General features: G+C 36.7%; 1 protein-coding gene across 1 annotated transcript; it reads left to right on the top strand.

The window, feature by feature from the left end:
* The first annotated feature begins 4883 nt into the window (after nucleotides 1–4883).
* On the top strand, nucleotides 4884–14318 carry YEATS4 (YEATS domain containing 4). Its single transcript, XM_014072398.2, has 7 exons — nucleotides 4884–5070; nucleotides 8326–8445; nucleotides 8735–8801; nucleotides 8894–8988; nucleotides 11512–11604; nucleotides 11863–11950; nucleotides 14016–14318. The coding sequence occupies exons 1-7, from the start codon at nucleotides 5020–5022 to the stop codon at nucleotides 14183–14185; spliced, it is 684 nt and encodes a 227-aa protein (XP_013927873.1). The 5' UTR covers nucleotides 4884–5019; the 3' UTR covers nucleotides 14186–14318.
* Nucleotides 14319–20316: the final 5998 nt, after the last annotated feature.

Here is a 20316-nt window from a genome sequence, read left to right as displayed (position 1 = left end):
TATAACTTACTTTAGTGTAACTTTTTACAGTTTAAAAATAGCGTTATTGCTTTATATAGATTATTTTATGTTTTCTTCTCAAGATTTCCATTGCTGGCAGTGGATTTGCCAAAAATCAAAGTATGAATGGGTTTTTTAAAATAACTTTTTATATATGTAGTGTGAAAGTTTCTGATGTGTGGTAGTAAATTGTAGGTAAAAATTATTTTCCAATCTGAATTATTAATTTCAATTAACATTTAAAGAATTCCAAAGATTTTAAGACAAATGAAGGCATTCCAATTGTGATATGTCTGTGAGCAAACTCAGGATATATTATTGTGAATACTCACAAGACAGTAACAAAAATCTGGATATTTTCTAGGCTTCTACTGAAATTTGTTTGGATTTCTGTATTTATTCTGTTTCTGACAGGAAAATGTATCCAAGTAGGTACTTGATGTTCTGTATATAGATATTCGTCGATTAAAAAGAGGTATTTTATGTTTTTATCAATATAAATTAAAAGCAAAACACAGACTTAAATTAATTAATGTCTCCTTAGGTATGTCAGCATCTACCTGTAATGTCACTGTCACGTTTCTTAATGTGCATAGTTGCAGCAGGTGGTACTCTTGGAACTAATTTGAACTTAAGCCAGAACAGCGAATTTATTAATTGGATAGATTTTCTCTCAATGTATTGAGTTAATACATATAGCTGGATAACTTTGTTTTTAGAATAAGTTTTCAAATTGCATACTAAGCAGATATGCACTCTTTTTTGTCATATTTAAAATCTTGCCCATTACCTATCATGTGTCTCTCCAATAACCTGATTGCAAATACTGCAGTGGGAATGCAATCCATGTTACTTATGTTTAGATTTCTTAATTAATTTTACAGTGAAAATCCTGGTTAGTTTTGAGATTGTGTGTGCTTGACTGCTTTTGATTATTCCTGGATTATTTGGTTGTCAAATATGAACTGCAGATTTTAAATGTATATAATGACTTCAGTTTTAAGAACTCTTTTGTAAATACAATATTGGATAGTGGTTAGATTCTCACTCCAGCTTACTACTAATTTTTATATGTAGGGTCTTATTCACATTGTTTACTTGTTTGATGTAAGATTTCACAGCCTTAAAATGCAGCTTTTAATGTAAAAGCATTAAACATACTCTGTAAAATGTGCATACTTCAACTGTTTGTCAATCTTAAAAATCTGAGAAATAGGGAAAATTGTGTTAATGAAAATAACATTTTCATCTGAGCAAGAAAGAATAGTAGGAATTTATTTAACAACCAGATAGTTAATCTGAGAACAAGGTGTTTTAAAAAGCACATTAGAAATATTTTATATAAGAAACTGATACTCCTTATGTATGTGTACATACTATGCCATCAGCAAACATACACATGCTTATGCAAACTATTAATACATTTTCATTTCCATCAAATATTGCTTTCTTTCTTTGCAGTTGTAAATTATTAGTTTAAATAAAAATAATGCCACAGTATCCATATTACAAATGTAGATTATTTCAAGCTTTTGGGATACAGTTTTTTAAATCAAAAGCCACTTTTGAGAAGACATTCTCTAGAATACAACATGGGACTGCAGCAGGGCAAAATGAAAGAATGTTGTAAGGCCATACTATATAAGCAGTAACATTTCTGTTTTCATACATTTCTAGTCCAACTCTGCTGAGATCCAAAAATGCAATAAACATGGAACTCTGCCACACTTTGGATTTAGAAGCAAAATAGTGCTTCAGATCATGCAGACACACAAATGTAATGCCTATCTGCAACACCTTAAATAAGTATTTTCTGAATCCGTACACCTGCATCATGACGTTGGGAAAAGAGCATAACTACTTTGAAGCAAAACCAACTGATATGTTTGCCCCTTATATACTCTGATTACTTTTTTGCCTTTGAATTTGAAGTGTTGCAGAACCCTGCTTTCTCCATGGAGAATGACATCTTTTTCTACATTGTATTAAACTTTGGGTATTAAATGATTTTACAATTTTCTCCAACTTGAGACAATTTATCATTGTAGTTATTGATAATCTTGTTAGGCAAAATTTTTAGAAGCTTCCACAAAATGTCAAATTAATCAGCATTTAGAGTAGGATGTTCTATATAAAGGGGTGGGGAGATGAAAGCTAATCGCCTTATTGACAGGTTATTGGAAAGAGACTACTGATGGTGGAAAGAGCCAAAATAGGCAAGTACCTCTTTGAAGAACTTCCTTTATGCTATCTATTATCACATGACACATCAGGTACACACTTGAAGCAGAGGAGGGAATATTTTTCAATTGGATTCCTAGAATAATTTATAATTGCTTTTCTTGAAAGTGAAATTAAATGCCAAGCAGTTGTGATCTTGCATTCCTTATTGACGGATTTGGCATGATTTAGATACCAGCTTATTTTTTGTGAAACATTGAGATTCTATGAATTTACTTGTAAATACATTGCCTTAAAAGTGGGCAGATTTAACTTTCATATTATACTTCTTTAGTGCCTGTGGCGCTAACCACTTCTTTAGATACTTTTACATGGCTGGGGTTGGGATTTATTATGTCATAGTTTGCACAAATGTTTACATGAAAGTAAAAGCACTGTACACTAAGATTTTAAATTAATTGGTATATGTAACCAACCCAGGTTCTTTTGACTTTCTAATACCTGGCAGCTCAAGAACATCTTGAATGTGTTGAATTTTTGGAACTTAAATGGCTTCACAAGGTAAGAGGGAATAATGTCATACCATATGAAATTTTATAAACCAAATCTCTGCCTCTAGAAATGGCTTTTAAAATTTCATTTCACTTCTATTTGATCATTTGGTGATTTTAATTACCTTTATTTCTAGACTTTAGGTGACTGTTAAGAATTTGGTATTGAACCATTAGTTGGTTTTTTAATCTGCAAAAGAAGTAATTCTTTTTATTGGAGAAAAATAAAACACATTTTAATGAAAGCTTAAGTCTATGTTGTCTTTTTTCATGGAACTATGAAAGTTTTTTTGAAGTTAAATGTAAGCTGTTCTTTCTGGAAAAAAAGGAAAGTAACAAGCTGAGCAAAATATCTTATAAAAAATAAAATAGAGAAGGTAATGTTTATCATTTTTATGGCAATTATTTCTATGTAAACACAATGATTTATTACTGTTCCTCCTCCTCATCCTACTGTTATTACTCTGTACACATATTCATGTAAACAAATGTAAGCACAATGTAATTGGTGCTTTGAAGGCCCAAATCTTTTAATATTTCTGCTTTGATCCTAGTCTATAATGTACATTTGTATAACGAAATAATCAATTTACAGTATTTCCAGTTCTGAAGTTGATCAAATATTCTTGGGAATCTATTTTGTTCTCTTCTTTTCATCCTTGATTATTTTAACTTCCTTCTCAGTATAAAATTTCTCTTAAATGTGTCTCCATATTTCCCATCAACTATACTTTGATCCATTTATTTTTCCCACAGAAGATTTTATCAATGCCCTTAAAAATATTTTCAGTCTCCTAGTTCTTAATTTCCAGGTACTATCCTGTTTTCTCCTGAAGAAAGAAGATGAGCTATATTCCAGATGAACTCTTATGAGATTTAAATTAAATTACAGAATGGCAAAATATTCAGATATTATTATTAAATGCAGAACCATGAACATATTTCGTTGGGACTTTAAATTTTCCCCTGTAAGTTGTGAAGTTTAAAGGTAACAACAGTTAACAGTTAAGACAAGCTGAAGCTCACATATTCATAAAACAGGGATGTTGAACTCATGGCCTGCAGGTGGATGTGTGGTGCTGGCCACCGCCACCCCCGTTTTAGCAAAGGGGAAAAGGTGATGTGTCACGTGACGACATGAATTTGACACCCTTGACATAGGTTAGATGTCAAAAAATTCAACTGTTGTGTTTTAAAATAATAGCAGGGTATTTTGGAAAGCAGCTAAATAGCTATCATTAAGATATCACTAATATTAAGAATCCCATATAACAATCCTAAAATTAATGTTTTCTATTTGTTGGATATCAATCTTTCATTTGAAACTAGCATAGCGCTATAAGAGCACTAGTGCAACGTTCTTGGGAGAGAAACAGATTTCTGAAATTGGCTCCAACAACAGGCAGTAAGTATACAGTGCATGAACTCAGTCTTGGTTCTTGGGAGACACCTTTTGCAGTTTTTATTGGCAAGATTTCAGAAATGGTTTGCCATTTCCTCCTTCCTATGGCTGAGAGAATGACTAGCCCAAAGTAACCCGGCTGGATTTGTGCCTAAGGTAGAGCTAGAACTTAGTTTTCCAGTCTCTAGATTGATGCCTTCCTTAACCACTACACCAAACTAGTTCTTTGATGTCTCCTTTATAAAAAGCATAGGGAATTAAATGAATTTAATAGGAAGTATACTAACTTCAGAGCCTAAGATGGATCTGTTATATTATTATCTTAATAATATAAATAAATTATAATATAAAATTTATTCGGTTACAACAACAGTATCGCAAGTGCTTATAAGTGTGACATTTGGGAGAAAGAAGCTTGGCAGATAGACTTTTGAAACACGGAATTCAAATAGACGTTTCTCATAGTAGGCTAACCTGGATTACAGAAACTCCCGAGGAGCATCTCAACAGCGGTTAGTAACTCAGAATTGCATTTATAAGCTTACATTTGCATTCCAAAATGTAGCACTTCACAGCCAGCGCGACCGCCGCTTGTCTTCGCTTTCCAGCCTTTCATTTTCATTATCTGGTTCGCCAAACTAAAGCGGCGGGAGGTCACGTGATGTAACCAACCCGCCGCTTCCTGCTGGGAATGGGAAGGCGCCTCCAATGGGCGTTTACGTCGTTTTCACCCGGAAGCTCTTGTACTGAGGGTCGCGGACTCCTCCCAGAGCGCGGAGGCCGGGTTGCGGAGAGAAGGGAAGGTTTCCCTGGGCGGGCAGATGAGGCCGGCCTTGCCCTGGCTGCGCTAGAGCGGCGCGAGGGAGCCTTCTCTTCCGGTGCAATATGTTCAAAAGAATGGCTGAGTTCGGGCCTGACTCTGGTGGGAGAGTGAAGGTGCGAGGGGCGCTGGGAGGGGGCTTTGGGGACCATCCGCAAACGGCTTCCCTTCCTCCCGAGGGCGGTGTTGGATCCCAAGGCGATCGCAGGGTTTGACGCACATTTGGTCCCTTGGGGCGGCTTGTTGCCCAGCTTCAAGGGTATCGATTGGTCAGGGGTCGCTTTGCTGGCTAGGGAATTCTGGGAATTGAAGTCCGCCAGGTTTAAAATTGACAAGGTTGGAGACCCCTGGTTTAAATGGCTTTGCGGAATCAATTGTTTCGAAGGAGGGAACCGTCTCGGTTGTTGCTGCAACTAACCCCGAAGGGTCTCCTGCAGCTTAGAGACCGAATGATTTATTTGCATACAAGTTTCCGAAGATTTAAGTTACTGTAATTAATTCTTTTGGAAGGCTGTTCGTGCTTCACTTACCTTTTCTAGTTTTAAATATAAACTTAACTCTCCCTAAATTTAATCTTTCTGTTACTCTCCATCGGCGTTGCTGAATTAACAAATCACGTATATTGTTATATATTTCATCATTTCAGATTTTATGTATATTCTTCATTAATTTATGACTTTTTAGAATTAATATGGTAGGTGTAAGAAAGGGGATGCTGAAGCTATTGCAATTTTTTAAGTAGTTACTGTTTAAAAAGCCATATATAGTACCTACTTATGGTTCAAATGAATTCTCTATTAAATATTACCTAGTTTTGTATGGTGAAGGTGTAGTTTGCTGTAATACAAACAAATGACATTCAAATAATTTATAAGGTATTTTTTAACAAGATGTTGGTCTCCAGATTTATTTACAGGTTGACCTCGACTTTTGACCACAATTGAGTCTAAAAAATTTCTTGCTAAGTGAGACAGTTAAGTGAATTGTGTCCCATTTTACCACTTTCTTCCCACAGTTGTTAAGTGAATCATTGCAGTTAAGTTAGTACTAGGGTTGTGAAGGGAATCTGCCTTCCCCATTGACTTTGCTTGTCATAAGATCCGGGGACACTGCAGCTGTCATAAATATGAGTCAGTTGCCCAACATCTGTATTCAGTTCAGGTGACAATAGGGATGCTGCAGTGGTCCTAAGTGTGAAAACAGTCACAAGTCACTTTTTCAGTGCTGTTCTAACTTCAGATAATCACTAAATGAACTCTTAAGCCGCCCAGAGTCCCAAGGGAGTGGGCGGCATACAAATTTTATGAAATTGAAATTGAAATCTTGTAGGTTGAGAACAACCTGCATAACTTTTTTAAATAGTTGGTCTCCAATTTTTATAATTCAGAAGGTTTGTATCAAGTAACTTTGTAACCTTATATAATTATAAGTATTGGGAGTAAGTGCTGGTACATTTCAATTGGATTACACAACCAAGAATTCTAGTTTCTTGTTGGAACTACTGATTTGACTATATGTCTTATTGATTGCTTATTATTTTATAATGCTAAATTTTTCAACACTACTTTTATATTTACATTCTAACTTTCTGTCTTCAGGAAATTCATTACCGATAGTCCTCAAAAGTATGACCACAATTGAGCCCAAAATTTATTTTGTTAAGTGAAGCATTTGTTAAGTGAACTTTGCTCTCTTTTACAACCTTTCTTGTCACAGTTGTTAAATGAATCACTGTAGTTGATTAGTAACCCGATGATTAAGTGAATCTGATTTCCCTATTGACTGCATTCAGAAGGTCACAAAAGGTGATCATATGACCTTGGGACACCGCAACTGTTATAGATTGAACCAATTGCCAAGCATCTGAATTTTGATCACATGATCATAGGGTTGCTGCAAAGGTCGTAAGTCTAAAAAACTGTCATAAGTTACTTTTTTCAGTGCCATTGTAACTTTGAATGGTCACTAAACAAACTGTAAGTCGAGTACTACTTGTAAAGTTCCATATAGGATATCAATCATTTTCCAATCGGGCATTACTAAAGAGACACAATGAGTCATAATAAAATTGATACTGTTTTCCAATATTGGTAAACATTGAAAGCTGTAAAAAGCTGAATATTGAAGTGAATTAAATGCTCATAGCAAATATAATATTGCTTAATATAGTTCCATTGAAATTAGTGGCTCTGATATTTCATAACCATTCTGATTTCATTTATTTTAATGGGTCTAAATATGACTTGAGCTTAGATCCAATATTTACATACACAACACTGAATTTCTTCAATTTTATTTATCAAATCAATGTATGTAGCCTCTCAATCACCATAGTCCAATATTGTGTAATCATAACATAATAGCCCTTCAGAATTAAAGTATATTAAAACATATTGTGCTGGAGGCAACTTCAGTCATTCCAAAACAAAAACGAGTCAAAATTGGCACAAATCTTGTTTACCTAATGTCTGCGGAAAGAACCAAGTTTTTAAAGCCTTTCAATATAGGCAGAATTGGCGCTATCCAGTTTTTAGGGAGAATTTGGTTCCAAAGATCAGCTATAGCAACAGATTATGCATATTGTCCACCAAATGACACTTTGCGTGACAAAATGTAAAGTTTTGTTTACCCTTTCAGATCCTATCAGTTGGGCAGTATTAATTAGAGACAGGCAGTTTCAAAATCTCTGTGCACTTTGACATGAAAGGCTTAGTAGGTCAAACCACCACCTTAAATTGCTGCTGGAAACTTACTGGCAATCGGCTAGAAAAGCAGCAGTGTCACATGGGTATTAGGAATGATCCTCATGGCACCATTCTGGATTAACTGTAGTTTCTGAGTGGTCTTCAAGGACAGAACCATCTAGTGCACATTGTAGTGATTCAGATGAGAGGTGAGAAAGGAATGGGTGACAGTATGGCCAGTCAGTCCAGAAGTATGTGTGTAGGAAAAAAATAATTTCTAAAGTTTTTGTAATTAAAAATACAGTGTAACTTTAAATCTACATTATATACAAGTTGGAATTCTTACATGATTCTACTTTTTAGTTGTATCTCATTTTTACTATTTTTACAAATAATTCAAGGTGGCAAACACATCCAACATTCCTTCCTCCTCTTATTTTCCCCACAACAACAATCCTGTGAAGTGAGTTGTGCTGAGAGTGACTGGCCTAAAATTGGCTTTCATGGCTAAGGCAGGACTAGAACTCATAAACTTCTGCTTTCTAGTCTTGTGCCTTGATGATTAGATCACACTGGCTCCCTTGACTAAGTTCTGAGGGAAGAGACTGATCTAAGAAAGAATCTTTAACTTTCTGTGTTAAAGCTTCAAAGTAAGAATGTAAAATGATTTTGCTTTTTTCTTTCAAGGGTGTAACTATTGTAAAACCCATTGTTTATGGTAATGTTGCCCGCTATTTTGGCAAGAAACGGGAAGAAGATGGGCATACACATCAGTGGACAGTTTATGTTAAGCCCTATAGAAATGAGGTAAGCAAAAATATTTTCAACAATAATGTATTTTTCCCCATTTTTTTAAATTTTGGGTATTTAAAATGTTTAATTAGGATATTCTATTCAGCACCGTTAGATAAAATATATAAGGATGTTCAGAATGTCTTATCATTAGGAGGACACACAAATATTGCATGAGGAAAATAACTTAAAATCTGTAAAAAGTACTGGAACTAATCAATGGAATGATGTGTGACAAAGAGACACAGTATAAAACACAACTATGGTACATATGTAAATTCTTATTGGCTCTTTTTAATTTTAGGATATGTCTGCTTATGTAAAGAAAATCCAGTTCAAGTTACATGAAAGCTATGGTAATCCACTGAGAGGTATGATTTAAACAGTCTTAGATGAAAGTAGAATGGTTTCATTATTTTTCAAAGTTGGATATCTAATATTTAGTGTTTTCCTCCTTTTTTAGTGGTAACTAAACCACCATATGAGATCACTGAAACAGGTTGGGGTGAATTTGAAATCATCATTAAGATATTTTTTATTGATCCTAATGAAAGGCCGGTAAGTAGTTTTCCCAATGCAAACGGCAATACTCATTTTTTGTTTGTTTTTTAAAATAATTTTTATTATACAGTTTTTTTTAAAAAAAACTTTAACAGTTTCCTTCTATACAACATTTCCATATATGTATACATCCATTATATATGCATTTCCCCCATACTCCATTATGCCATTATCTATAAATGTAATTCCAGTGCTTTTATACATACAAATGTATTCATTTCTTGAGTTATAGTCATTCATTGTGTGTCATTTCCATTTATACATATTTATTACTAATTTCTAACTCCTGTATCTTCTTCGTTTAATCTTTCCTTAAGCTTTACACCTCTCCCCTAACCATTTATACCATTCATTCCATACCTTATAATAATCTGTTTCTCCTTTAGCTTTGATCTCTTTTGTGAGGCTGTCCATCTCTGAACACTCTAGGACTTTCCTTATCACCTCTTCCTCTGATGGAGCAAAATTATTATTCCATTTTTGTGCATATATAATTCTGGCTGCCATTATGATATGTAAAATTAGATATTATGGTTTTTAATCATATTTCCCTGTCAATGTTCCCAATAAAAGTAATTCCAGTTTCATGTCTATTTGCTGCTTGGTTATTTCTTCGAGCCATACTCAGTTTTATACATCTGATTACCTTGAAGAAGTGACATTCTATTTCAGCTAAGCTAAAATGTGGTAGGTCATGTATAAATTGCTAGTATTTGTTGGGAAAAAAATGTAACTGGTGAATTTTGTGCTAAGGTTAAAGAAAAGCCAGCTGAATTGTTTTAAGCCATGTTTAGAGAAAAAACATTAGCATGAGAGAGAGTTTAACTGGGTATATCTGTATGTGTTTCAACATGACTTTTTAAACATTCTGTGAAAGTCGATTGCATATGTCACCAATTCCTAAAGCAGTCAATGACTATAATTCTTCTCACGGTATAATCATAAGTCGAGGGCGAGATCATCCGAAGGCACGGGATAAAATACCACCAATATGCGGACGATACACAGTTGTATCTGTCCGCCCCGTGCCAACTCAATGAAGCGGTGGACGTGATGAACCGGGGTCTAGAAGCCGTTAAAGACTGGATGAGAGCAAACAAGCTGATACTCAACCCAGACAAGACCGAGTGGCTGTTGTGTTTCCCTCCCAAAAATTTGACCAACATACCATCACTCAGGCTGGGGGGACAAAACTTACACCCCTCAGAAAGGGCCCGCAACTTGGGAGTCCTCCTGGACCCACAGCTGACCTTTGACCACCATCTCTCAGCTGTGACCAGGGGGGCATTTGCCCAGGTTCGCCTGGTGCGCCAGTTGCGGCCCTACCTGAATCGGGAGGCCCTCACAACAGTCACTCGAGCCCTTGTGATCTCCAGGCTGGAATACTGTAATGTGCTCTACATGGGGCTGCCCTTGAAGAGCATCCGGAGACTTCAGCTAGTCCAGAATGCGGCCGCGCGAGTGATTGTGGGCGCACCACGGTTCGCCCACATAACACCGATCCTCCGTGAGCTGCACTGGCTACCTGTCGATCTCCGGGTGCACTTCAAGGTCCTACTCACCACCTATAAAGCACTCCATGGTAGTGGATCTGGCTATATGAGAGACCGCCTTCTGCCAATTACCTCCCTGCGTCCCATCAAATCGCATAGAGTTGGCCTCCTCCGTATTCCATCCGCCAGTCAGTGCCGACTGGCGACTACTCGGAGGAGAGCCTTCTCTGTTGCGGCTCCGACACTATGGAACAATCTCCCCGTGGAGATTCGTACCCTCACCACCATCCAGGCCTTCCGCACAGCCCTCAAGAACTGGCTAGCCCGTCAGGCCTGGGGATAAGTTTACTTTTGCCCCTCCCGAATGTTGAGTGAATGTTGAGTTTTACTATTTAATTTATTTTTGTGCACATTTCTTTTTGTATTGTACACCCCCTTTCCTTTTTGATTGTAAGCCTCCCTGAGTCCCCTCAGGGAAAAGGGCGGCCTATAAATGTCTAATAAAACAGACAAAAAAACAAATAAGTAAATTATTTGTGATTGACATGTGGTTCAGTTTAACTGGAGTTTGGCTGGAATTTTGAGAACAACATGAAGAGTGCATCCTGTTTAAAATAACAGTTGGGAAAATATTGAAAAGTTTTACCTATATTTAGAGGATGAATCACTTAAATGTATTACTTTGGGCTTTGTCTCTGGGAATGATACAACAATTATGTGTGCCAAATTATGAGGAAACAAATATTTTGCAGCATAATCTTAAAATGGTTCCCTGTGTCTCTACGAAAAATAAATGCCAGTAATGAAGGTTAAAAGGTTTTGCCTTCTGAAAAAAATGTCAGCAAATAGTGTTATTCCATTGCAGGTGACCTGTAATTACTAATTCATTTAAGTTTATTAATTTTTGTCTATATAAAGTAAGTTTTCGGTTTCAGTTATCATGGCAAACTGAAATGTAAAATATTCTATTTCTTTTCTGTTGTGTGATTTGTTTATTTGGTAGTAACCAGATTTCTTTATTGCACAGGTGACTCTCTATCATTTACTGAAGCTGTTTCAGTCTGATACAAATGCCATTTTGGGAAAGAAAACTGTTGTTTCTGAATTTTATGATGAGATGGTATGATAACAAAAACTTACATCAGCTTTTGCATGATAGTCTCCTTTTCTTCTCCTTTCCTTTTCAAACTCTAATAGTCTGAATCTGTCAGAGAGTGGTTCCCCAAATTTTTTGGTGCATGTTGGATATTCAGGAAGAAAGATCCATTAGATTGGAATATTCTAGTAACCAAATTAAATAATTATATATATTGTCCATTTTACTGTGAAACATTACATAGTTGGCAAATAATAGAAATGTATTACTTTTCTCCAATAGATTTTTCAGGATCCCACTGCTATGATGCAGCAACTGCTAACTACATCTCGTCAGTTAACACTTGGTGCTTATAAGCATGAAACAGAATGTAAGTGCTGAACGCCAAGATTTCAGTAATATGTGTTGATTTTAGATAAACTAAAACTTGATTTTGAAGACCCTCTTTCCGATCATTATTGTATGACTTAAACAAGATCTGCACTTTAGCTTTGGCTTTCATGAAAATTATATTTTACTTAAAAAACCCTCTCTGTCTATAATGCGTATTTTAGTCCAGATGGAGAAAAGTAAATATGGAAAGGTATGGAAAGGTTAGTTCTGAATAATCATCATATTTTAATCCTATATGGTCTTTATAGAATTTCACTATTTAAGGTCATGCTCCTCAAACTTTGTTGTGTTATGAACCCCTAGAATAATTGTGAGCACGCTACCATTTATCATTCATCTTTTTAGAAGCTGTGTGTGTGTCTGTATTATAGAAAGCAACATTGTGTTAACCTGCATATGAAAGTACAAAGAGCTTCTGTCTATGGGAATTAAAGTTGTGTGGTAATATTGTAGATAGATACATGAAGTAAGTGCCATCAAATTGGTGTCTGCTCTTAACAACCACATAGATAGATTTTCACCAATAAGCTTTCTCCCCTCCCTGGATCTTCATGTCTTCTAATGGTGCACCCATCACGAAGTCTGTCTATCTTGCTGCCAGTCACTGACTTTTATTTCTGCTTGTCTCAGCATTATAAATTTCTCCAGAGAACTAGGTCTTTGTGAATCTGGTCATTTGTGATTTAATGAGAACCTTGGGTTGGTTGCTTTGATGATAGGTTTGGAGTTTCTTTGGGTGGGGGGTTCTCCATAGTATTCCGAGGATACAGTTCAAAAGTATCAATAGTTTTTCTATTCTATGTCTTCAAAGTATATTGATATACAAAATAAATAAAAAAACATACCCCACCACTTGCCCAGATTTTTTCTATAATATCACTGGCTGGTCTATTTAAACTTTCATGGTGGTTCCTTCATATAACTTGCCAATCAAACAAATAAATCTCTTATCTGTAGCATTAGGCTGAGGCGATAGTTGGCTGGATTTGTTTTGTTTCTTTTTAAAAAAGAGGATTCCTGCACTATTCACCTAATTATGGGAAAGCTATTTATATAACATTAATATGAGGATAGCCAACCACAGTGCCCTCCAATTTGAGGCTTTCAATTTGAAATCTCTTAGTATCAGGTCCATCCCCAGCAATTTAATTCTGCCTCTTGATGAACATTTGAATTGACCTCCACCTTATTGATAAGCCATTCTGAAGCAGATGGTTAAATGTCCTTTATTTCTTCCTGCCCTTGTCTTTTTTCTTCCTGCTCAAGTAAGCATTTAGAAAAATTGGCTCACTCAAGCAGAGGAGAAGCCAAGTCTCAATTAGTATAGTATTTCTTTGGAGAACTAGAAACCCTTTTTATTTATCATTCTCCAGCTGTTGTATAGACAGAGGGTTTCAGGCTATTACAAAGCTTATTTTAAAGGTTCATAATTAACTACTAGTGTAGTAATAATAGTGGCTGTTGCTTGTAGCATCAATAGGCTGAGTAATTTATTTTGCACTGTAATTAAGCTGAGTCAAGGATCACAATCTTTCCCAGAAAAGACTGCTGAATCCTTTTCCTTCAGAAATCTAGACAGAACTGTCCTTGAAAAAGAGGCAAGGGAGAGAATTTTGATCCTGGCTAGGTCACTTTTGGACTGTGGTAGGAGGTGTTGTTGTGAGCACAACACATTGAAGGTCTGGAATCTACGATGCCCTTGTGCCAGCAGCTTGGTAAAAGCCATATGTGTCTAGCAAAATGCAACACCAATCTATTGTTGGAGAACTTTTGGTTTATGCAGATTATGCCAACTTTGTATTGAAGATAAGCTAATCCAGTTGTTTTGGAGTCCTAAAATGATAATTTTATTGCAGCTACAATTTAAAGGCATTGTATGTTAAAAATATAGTTTGTATTGTACTAGCAACAGTAACACATGGTGCTTGGTCCAGAATGTTTTAATGTTTTTGATTCAAAATAACAAAGACTGCCTTTCTAAACATTGAAAGAAATATTGAAAAAAATAATTAAGCAAAGTATCATCTATATTTGTCTTCCAGTTGCCAGTGTAGAAGTAAAAACTCGAGAGAAGTTGGAAGCTGCTAAGAAGAAGACCAGCTTTGAGATTGCAGAACTTAAAGAAAGATTAAAAGCAAGCCGTGAAACTATCAACTGTCTAAAAAATGAAATAAGGAAGCTTGAGGATGATGATCAATCTAAAGATATATAATACCTATTTACTACTTTAAGAGACTTCACATGAAACTTATTTTGATCATGGAACCAATAACACATTTCCTTTTCTGAGAAGAATTGCATATAGGCATTCTGGAGAGATTTTTTTTTTTTTTTTTTTTTTTTTTTGGTGGACAAAAGGAAAAAATTCACTATGTGACATTTCACTAAGTATTTTTTTTTAGAAAATACGCAATATTTTCATGGTTTTAAGTTGCAGTTGTTATTTTTAAAACTGACTCTAAAGAAAAAGGAAATATATTGCTGTTACAACTTGTTCATGTTCTGATGTATTGAGTATATGAAATACTTCTATGATATTGTTATTAAGTGTGTAGTCAAAATTCTACTTATTTACATAAACCATCACTACCTTAAGGAGAAATAAAACTGTATTATAGAGAGTTTTATGGCTAAACCAAGTCTTCTATTATTTTGTTTCCAAATTTCTCAGAAACTTGAGAGAACTGTACAAAGAAATATCAATGGTAAGTTTACCCTTACAGCAGATAAAACTGATCATGACTCTTATTTGGAAACTGTTTTCTGTTGTTCTAGAGTTCCAGTAATAAAAGTAATAAGTGAAAACATGTATATTTTCTTTAATATTAAAATATGATAAAATATATAATTTTATATAAACAGGAAGGCAGTTGAAAACAAAGGTTATGAACATCAACTAACAGTTAAACAGCATGACCAAAAATCTCTGATATCAAACTACATTGATAATACCAGTTCGACTGGGAAGGAACAAAAATCATTGGCCATGCCAGCAACCCACCATACATGTGAATTTATTGAAACCTGGTATTCTACTAAAGGAGCAATTAGCAAGCATATTGAGATTCAACATATGAATATGTAAGAAACCAGACCATTCAAACAACCAATTAACAAGAGAACTAAGCTGCTCAGAATTTAAATATGGCACCAAACGAACAACCATTCATATAACCAACTGTCTAAAATAGCACACAAGACATTTATAAGCTAAGGATAATAGGACAAGAAAATCCTGATGGTGTTACCTAGTCTGGTAACAAAACGTTCAGAAATGACCATATTTTTTTGGAGTGTGATGCACCCCCACTAAAGAGGGTGAAAAATTGGGTGTCTTATACACCGAATGTAGCCCTGCCCACCTGCCGACCCCCACCCTTCAGCCTCCACATGTCACGTTTTAGACCTGTTCCAAGTTGCAGGGATTGCCACAGACCATTGCCCCCTCCGTGGCTTCTGTTTTTGGCCTCTGCATCTCACATTTTCAGTCTCTGAATGCTCTGTTTGAGACCTGTTCAAGGCTTCTGGGGTCGCCAGAGCACACTGCTGCCGATTGCCACCTCCACGCATTGTGTTTCTGGCCTCTGTGCATCACGTTTTAGGCCTCTGCATGCCGTGTGTTTGGCCTCTGCATGTCATGTTTTCTGGTGGCAATTTTAAAAAAAAACTGAAATATCACAGTGGCATAAGTATTCAGACCCTTCACTCAATACTTTGTTGAAGCACCTTTGTGCCAAGCTTCTCCCATTTGAGAATTATGGAGGCCACTGTGCTTTTAGGAACCTTCAGTGCAGCAGAAATTTTATTGTAGCCTTCCCTCCATCTGTACTTTGCAATAATCTTGTGTTTGAGCTCTGTAGGCAGTTCCTTTGACCAATGTTCCCTCTAATTTTTTTTCAGTGTGAGCGGAAAAGTATAGTGTTTGAGCGGCACAGTTTCATGCCTGAGCACCTAAGAGAGCCACAGTTTGAACTGCTGTCACGTCTGCTGGACATTTGCGCAACATACCAAGCGTCAAGCGCCGATTGCTAGCGAGGTTTCAGCCTGATGAATGCCAGGCATGAAAAGTGCCACTCAAAGACTATACTTTTCCGCTCACCCTGAAAAAAAAAAAGGCTCTCTGCTCAGCTTTTAGATTGTTAGACTGGCTAGAGAGAGACATGGCACCAACAGGGTCCTGGCCTGGGTCCTGGCATTTTGCAGGCAACCTGTCCTCTCACATTCCTTTGGAATGCAACCCATCACATGTGAATTAGATTTTGCCAATTATCCTATTAAAAGATAACGCTATTATTCTAAAATACGACTAACTCGATATTAAAAACTGTAAATATGTAATGCTGATAAATAATAGCAGTAATTGTTATTTAGTATGATTAAAATCAGTATTGATATATCAATATAATATCTATCGAAATTGACAATATACACTAAAATAACAATACAAATATATAATGTGGAATATAAATGTAATAAATATAATATATAAATGCAACATAAATGTAATAAAATAATTTATCATGAAACTCTCCCCCTTTAAAGTAGTAAGATCAATTAAATAGTCTAGCAAGTTTGGACAATATGCTATATGTTATGTTACTTAAGAATATATATACCTCAGAATCAGATACAACATCCACATCATTTCCAACTGAGTCAATAAAATCATATGCCATGCCAAAACTATTTTAAATAAAGATATGAAATTAATCAAGTATTGCATTTATTTTTCAAAATGAATGTACAATTTTTTTATTATTTAAGTTTTGTACCCTATATTTTCTAACTAACGTTAACTTTAAAAAGACGTTACATCAGACTACAATACAAGTAATTAAATGAAGACTAAAATAAGTGTTTTGGCATATTGAGCTTTTTATATTTCTTTCTTATATTGCTTCCTTAGTTGAGAACTTGCTCCTCAGCTTACTTACGCATTAACTGTTTGTTGCTTTTATGGTTTATTCATTCACTGCTCCATCTTCAGTTTTTTTCACAGGGGGCAGGGCGGAGTCAGCTGGGCTCTGGGTTACCCCTGCCGTCGCCTCCACCTCCGCCGCTTTCCTACTAGCTCCCGCGGCCTCAAAAGCACGGCAGAGGAGGAAGGGGAAGGGATAACGTGGGAGCCAGCTCAGGGGCTCCGCGTGGAGGGAGTGGCACCACTGCCATGGGCCGGGAAGCCAGCGGGAGCTTTGCTGATGAAGGAGAAGAAGCAAGAGGACTGGCGGCTCATCAAAACAAGACTGGGGAGGTCCTTTGCGGGAGGCCAGTTCTAGCCGCCTGCAAAGGACTTCCCCACATTTGCTTTGGTAGAAATCTCTGCGCGGCAGTTAGAAACTTCTGTGCGGGGATTTCTTTCCATGTGCGCGGCCGCGCATGCGCGCACCTTAGAGGGAACAGTGCCTTTGACCTCATGGCTTTTGCTCTGCTACAATATGCATTGTCAGCTGTGAAGCCTTCTATTGAGAGGTGTGTGCCTTTCCAAATCATATCCAATCAATTTAATTTACCACAGGTGGACTCCAATCAAAGTGTAGGAACGTCATAATTGAGTGAGTTTCAGCTGGCGTTACTGCTGATTCGCTTATGCGGGCGCTTCACGCATGCGCTGGATGCACGTTGCACGTGCATGCACAGTTCAATGGAATTTGTTCTGAGCACGCACAGAACTAAAAAAAAAGGTGGCGACTGGGAAACCGTTTGGGGGTATGGCCAGCCTGGTTCGCTCCAGGTTCTGCGACCCAGGCCAGCACACCACTACCGGTTCAGCCAAACCGGGCCCAACTGGTAGGAACCCATCTCTGGTCCTAACTATTAAGAGAAATGAGAGGCACCTGAGCTAAATTTCAAGCATTCTTGCAAAGGGTCTGAATACTTAAGCCAATGTGATATTTCAGTTTTTTTCTTTTTAATAAATTTACAGACATTTCTAAAATTTTGTTTTCACTTTGTCATTATGGAGTACTGAGTGTAGATTAATGAGAAAAAAATTCAACAACTGTAGAATCAGACTACAGCATGACAAAAATGAAGGGGGTCTGACTACTTTCTGAATGCATTATATACCTGAATGCACTGTACACACACACACACACACACACACACACACACACACACACACACACACACACACACACATTAATCGCAGTCCATTTTGAATACATAGTGGAAAAAAGTCTTCTTGAGAGTTAGCAAGATTGATGCTATGTGGTACAAAGTTATTATACAATCTAGTTGTTCTGCTTCAGATACCACAAAACAGCCTCTTCCTCCAGTTAATAGTATTTTTAAAAAAACAGTAAGACAAGGGGGGAAATGAGGATTTTAGCAGCCATAGCATACTTTTTCTGACACTTTATCTCTTATACTGTGTATAGGAGCTGCAAAGGTCAGACATCAGTCTTTGTGGATTAGTCAAGTTAGATCTAACAAGAGAAGCAATTCATTAGTGTAATAATGTACTAAATAAACATTAACATTAAAATAGTCTTAAAATTGACAAAGATGGAAAGGAAGGGAGCAAGATGCACACAGGGAGGAGGGGGGTCTTACCTCAATCCATTAATTACCTCCAGTTTGATTACGGGTCCAGGACAATTGGCAGAACCATGATTTCAAGCTCTTTTGGGAGGCCAAAAGAGTGGGTGCGGACATGCTTGGGAGGAACAATGGTCCAGGGGACGGGAACCATGATAGAAAAGGCTCTTCTCCTGGATACTGGCAGCAGAATATCTTGACTGACAGGGTCCACAGCATGCCCTTTCTGCTGGAATGGGTGGATGTGGGCCAATCCCTCCCCAGATGGTACCTCAGGTAACATGGAGCCATTAGTTATGGAATGTATTCATTTATCAAGCAGCACAATTAAGTTTAATGAAGTAAAAGTAAAGATTCTCTTGAATCAGTTTCAACTGATTATTCTGTGGCTTTATCTATGCAATATCTTGATTTTGCTGGTTGGCTTGGAGCCATAATGGGGGTGCTCTTCCCTGAAAGTGGTTGACAGGTAAGAAAAAAAATCTCATCCCAGCGCTGTCTGTCGCCTTGGTTTAGTTTTTATTCTTAACTAGCTGATAACCAGGCGTTGCCCGGGTATTTATTTATAGGGGGGAAATGTCTGGACCAAAGGTAATTTCTGATGTTGGATTTTCCTCCTTACCAGAGGGAGCCCCCTTGTGGAGTACTGTGAAGCCGTTACCATGGCAACTCCACTGCGTTGCAAAGTTGTAGTCATTTTTTTAAAAAATTTTTTTATTTATTTTTAATTTAAAACAAGTACAACATCCTTCTTTACATGCTATAGAAAGTGTATCAGTCGGTCACAGATAAACTTTCGTACATCTCCTCCACAGTCAACAAACATAACTCATGTTAACTCAAGCATTTTAACTCAGATATTCATACATATCACCATCGTCATATGTCCATTTTCATTTGACTGTAATTATTATTTTAAAATATTATTAATAATAATACTCTTAAACAATTCATGCCCACACCAGTGGGGAAAAAAAAAACCCAACAAAAACAAAAAACAAAAAAGACAAAAAGAACAAAAGACAAGGCAGGGAAGAAAAAACAAACAAACAAAAAAACCAACAACACAGGTATATATTATATATATAAAAAAATGTATATCAGCTGGTTACAACATGTTTTGGTGCATCTCTTCTATTAATTCATATTAATTCAAAAATCTTAACTCAAATGTTTACCATATTGCCATCATTATACCTCCACTTTTAGTTAACTACAGTTATTCAAACATCCTTTAACCTTAACTATGCCAAAGATTTAGTCCATAACCACATGCTGACATTTCATTTACTTGTTTGTAAAATCCTCTATTAACATCATATCCTCATATCCTATTTTAGCTGAGCATCCATAATATTTAATACCAAAAAGTCCATCTTCCATGCAGTATAGTCTATTATCATTCTCCCTTCTTTATGTAGTTATATCATATATCATAACATTTTCCCCATATTAATTAATATTTAACTGTATATATTTTATTTTATAAAACGAGAGGGCAGACCTGGCATGTATTACTGAGACCTGGCTGGGCCCGGAGGGAGGAGTCCCCCTCGTAGAGATGTGCCCAGAGGGTTTTCAGGTGTTCCATCAGCCGAGAGCTCAGGGAAGGGGTGGGGGTGTGGCCGTTGTTATCCGAGAGTCTCTAGCACCTCGTAGGATCCCTGCTCCGGAGCTTGTCGGGTGTGAGTCCCTGCTGGTGAAGTTGGACCTCAAGGGTCAAGTGGGTTTGCTGCTAACGTACCTGCCTCCTAACTGCGTTGCAGCAGCCCTCCCCTCGCTCCTCGAGTCGATAGCCGAGCTGGC

This window comes from Thamnophis sirtalis, unplaced genomic scaffold, assembly GCF_051295495.1.
Source record: "Thamnophis sirtalis isolate CommonGarterSnake01/CBP01778 unplaced genomic scaffold, rThaSir2_p1.2 scaffold_9, whole genome shotgun sequence".
Taxonomy (NCBI): domain Eukaryota; kingdom Metazoa; phylum Chordata; class Lepidosauria; order Squamata; family Natricidae; genus Thamnophis; species Thamnophis sirtalis.
This window is presented reverse-complemented; position numbering and strand designations above follow the sequence as displayed.

What these genes read in the sequence shown, in the direction of transcription:
- YEATS4 (XM_014072398.2), top strand. Translation starts at nt 5,020, where the DNA reads ATGTTCAAAAGAATGGCTGAGTTCGGGCCTGACTCTGGTGGGAGAGTG. An exon ending in CTATGGTAATCCACTGAGAG is followed by an intron (nt 8,802 to 8,893) that starts GTATGATTTAAA and finishes CTCCTTTTTTAG; the next exon opens with TGGTAACTAAACCACCATAT. An exon ending in TTATAAGCATGAAACAGAAT is followed by an intron (nt 11,951 to 14,015) that starts GTAAGTGCTGAA and finishes TTTGTCTTCCAG; the next exon opens with TTGCCAGTGTAGAAGTAAAA.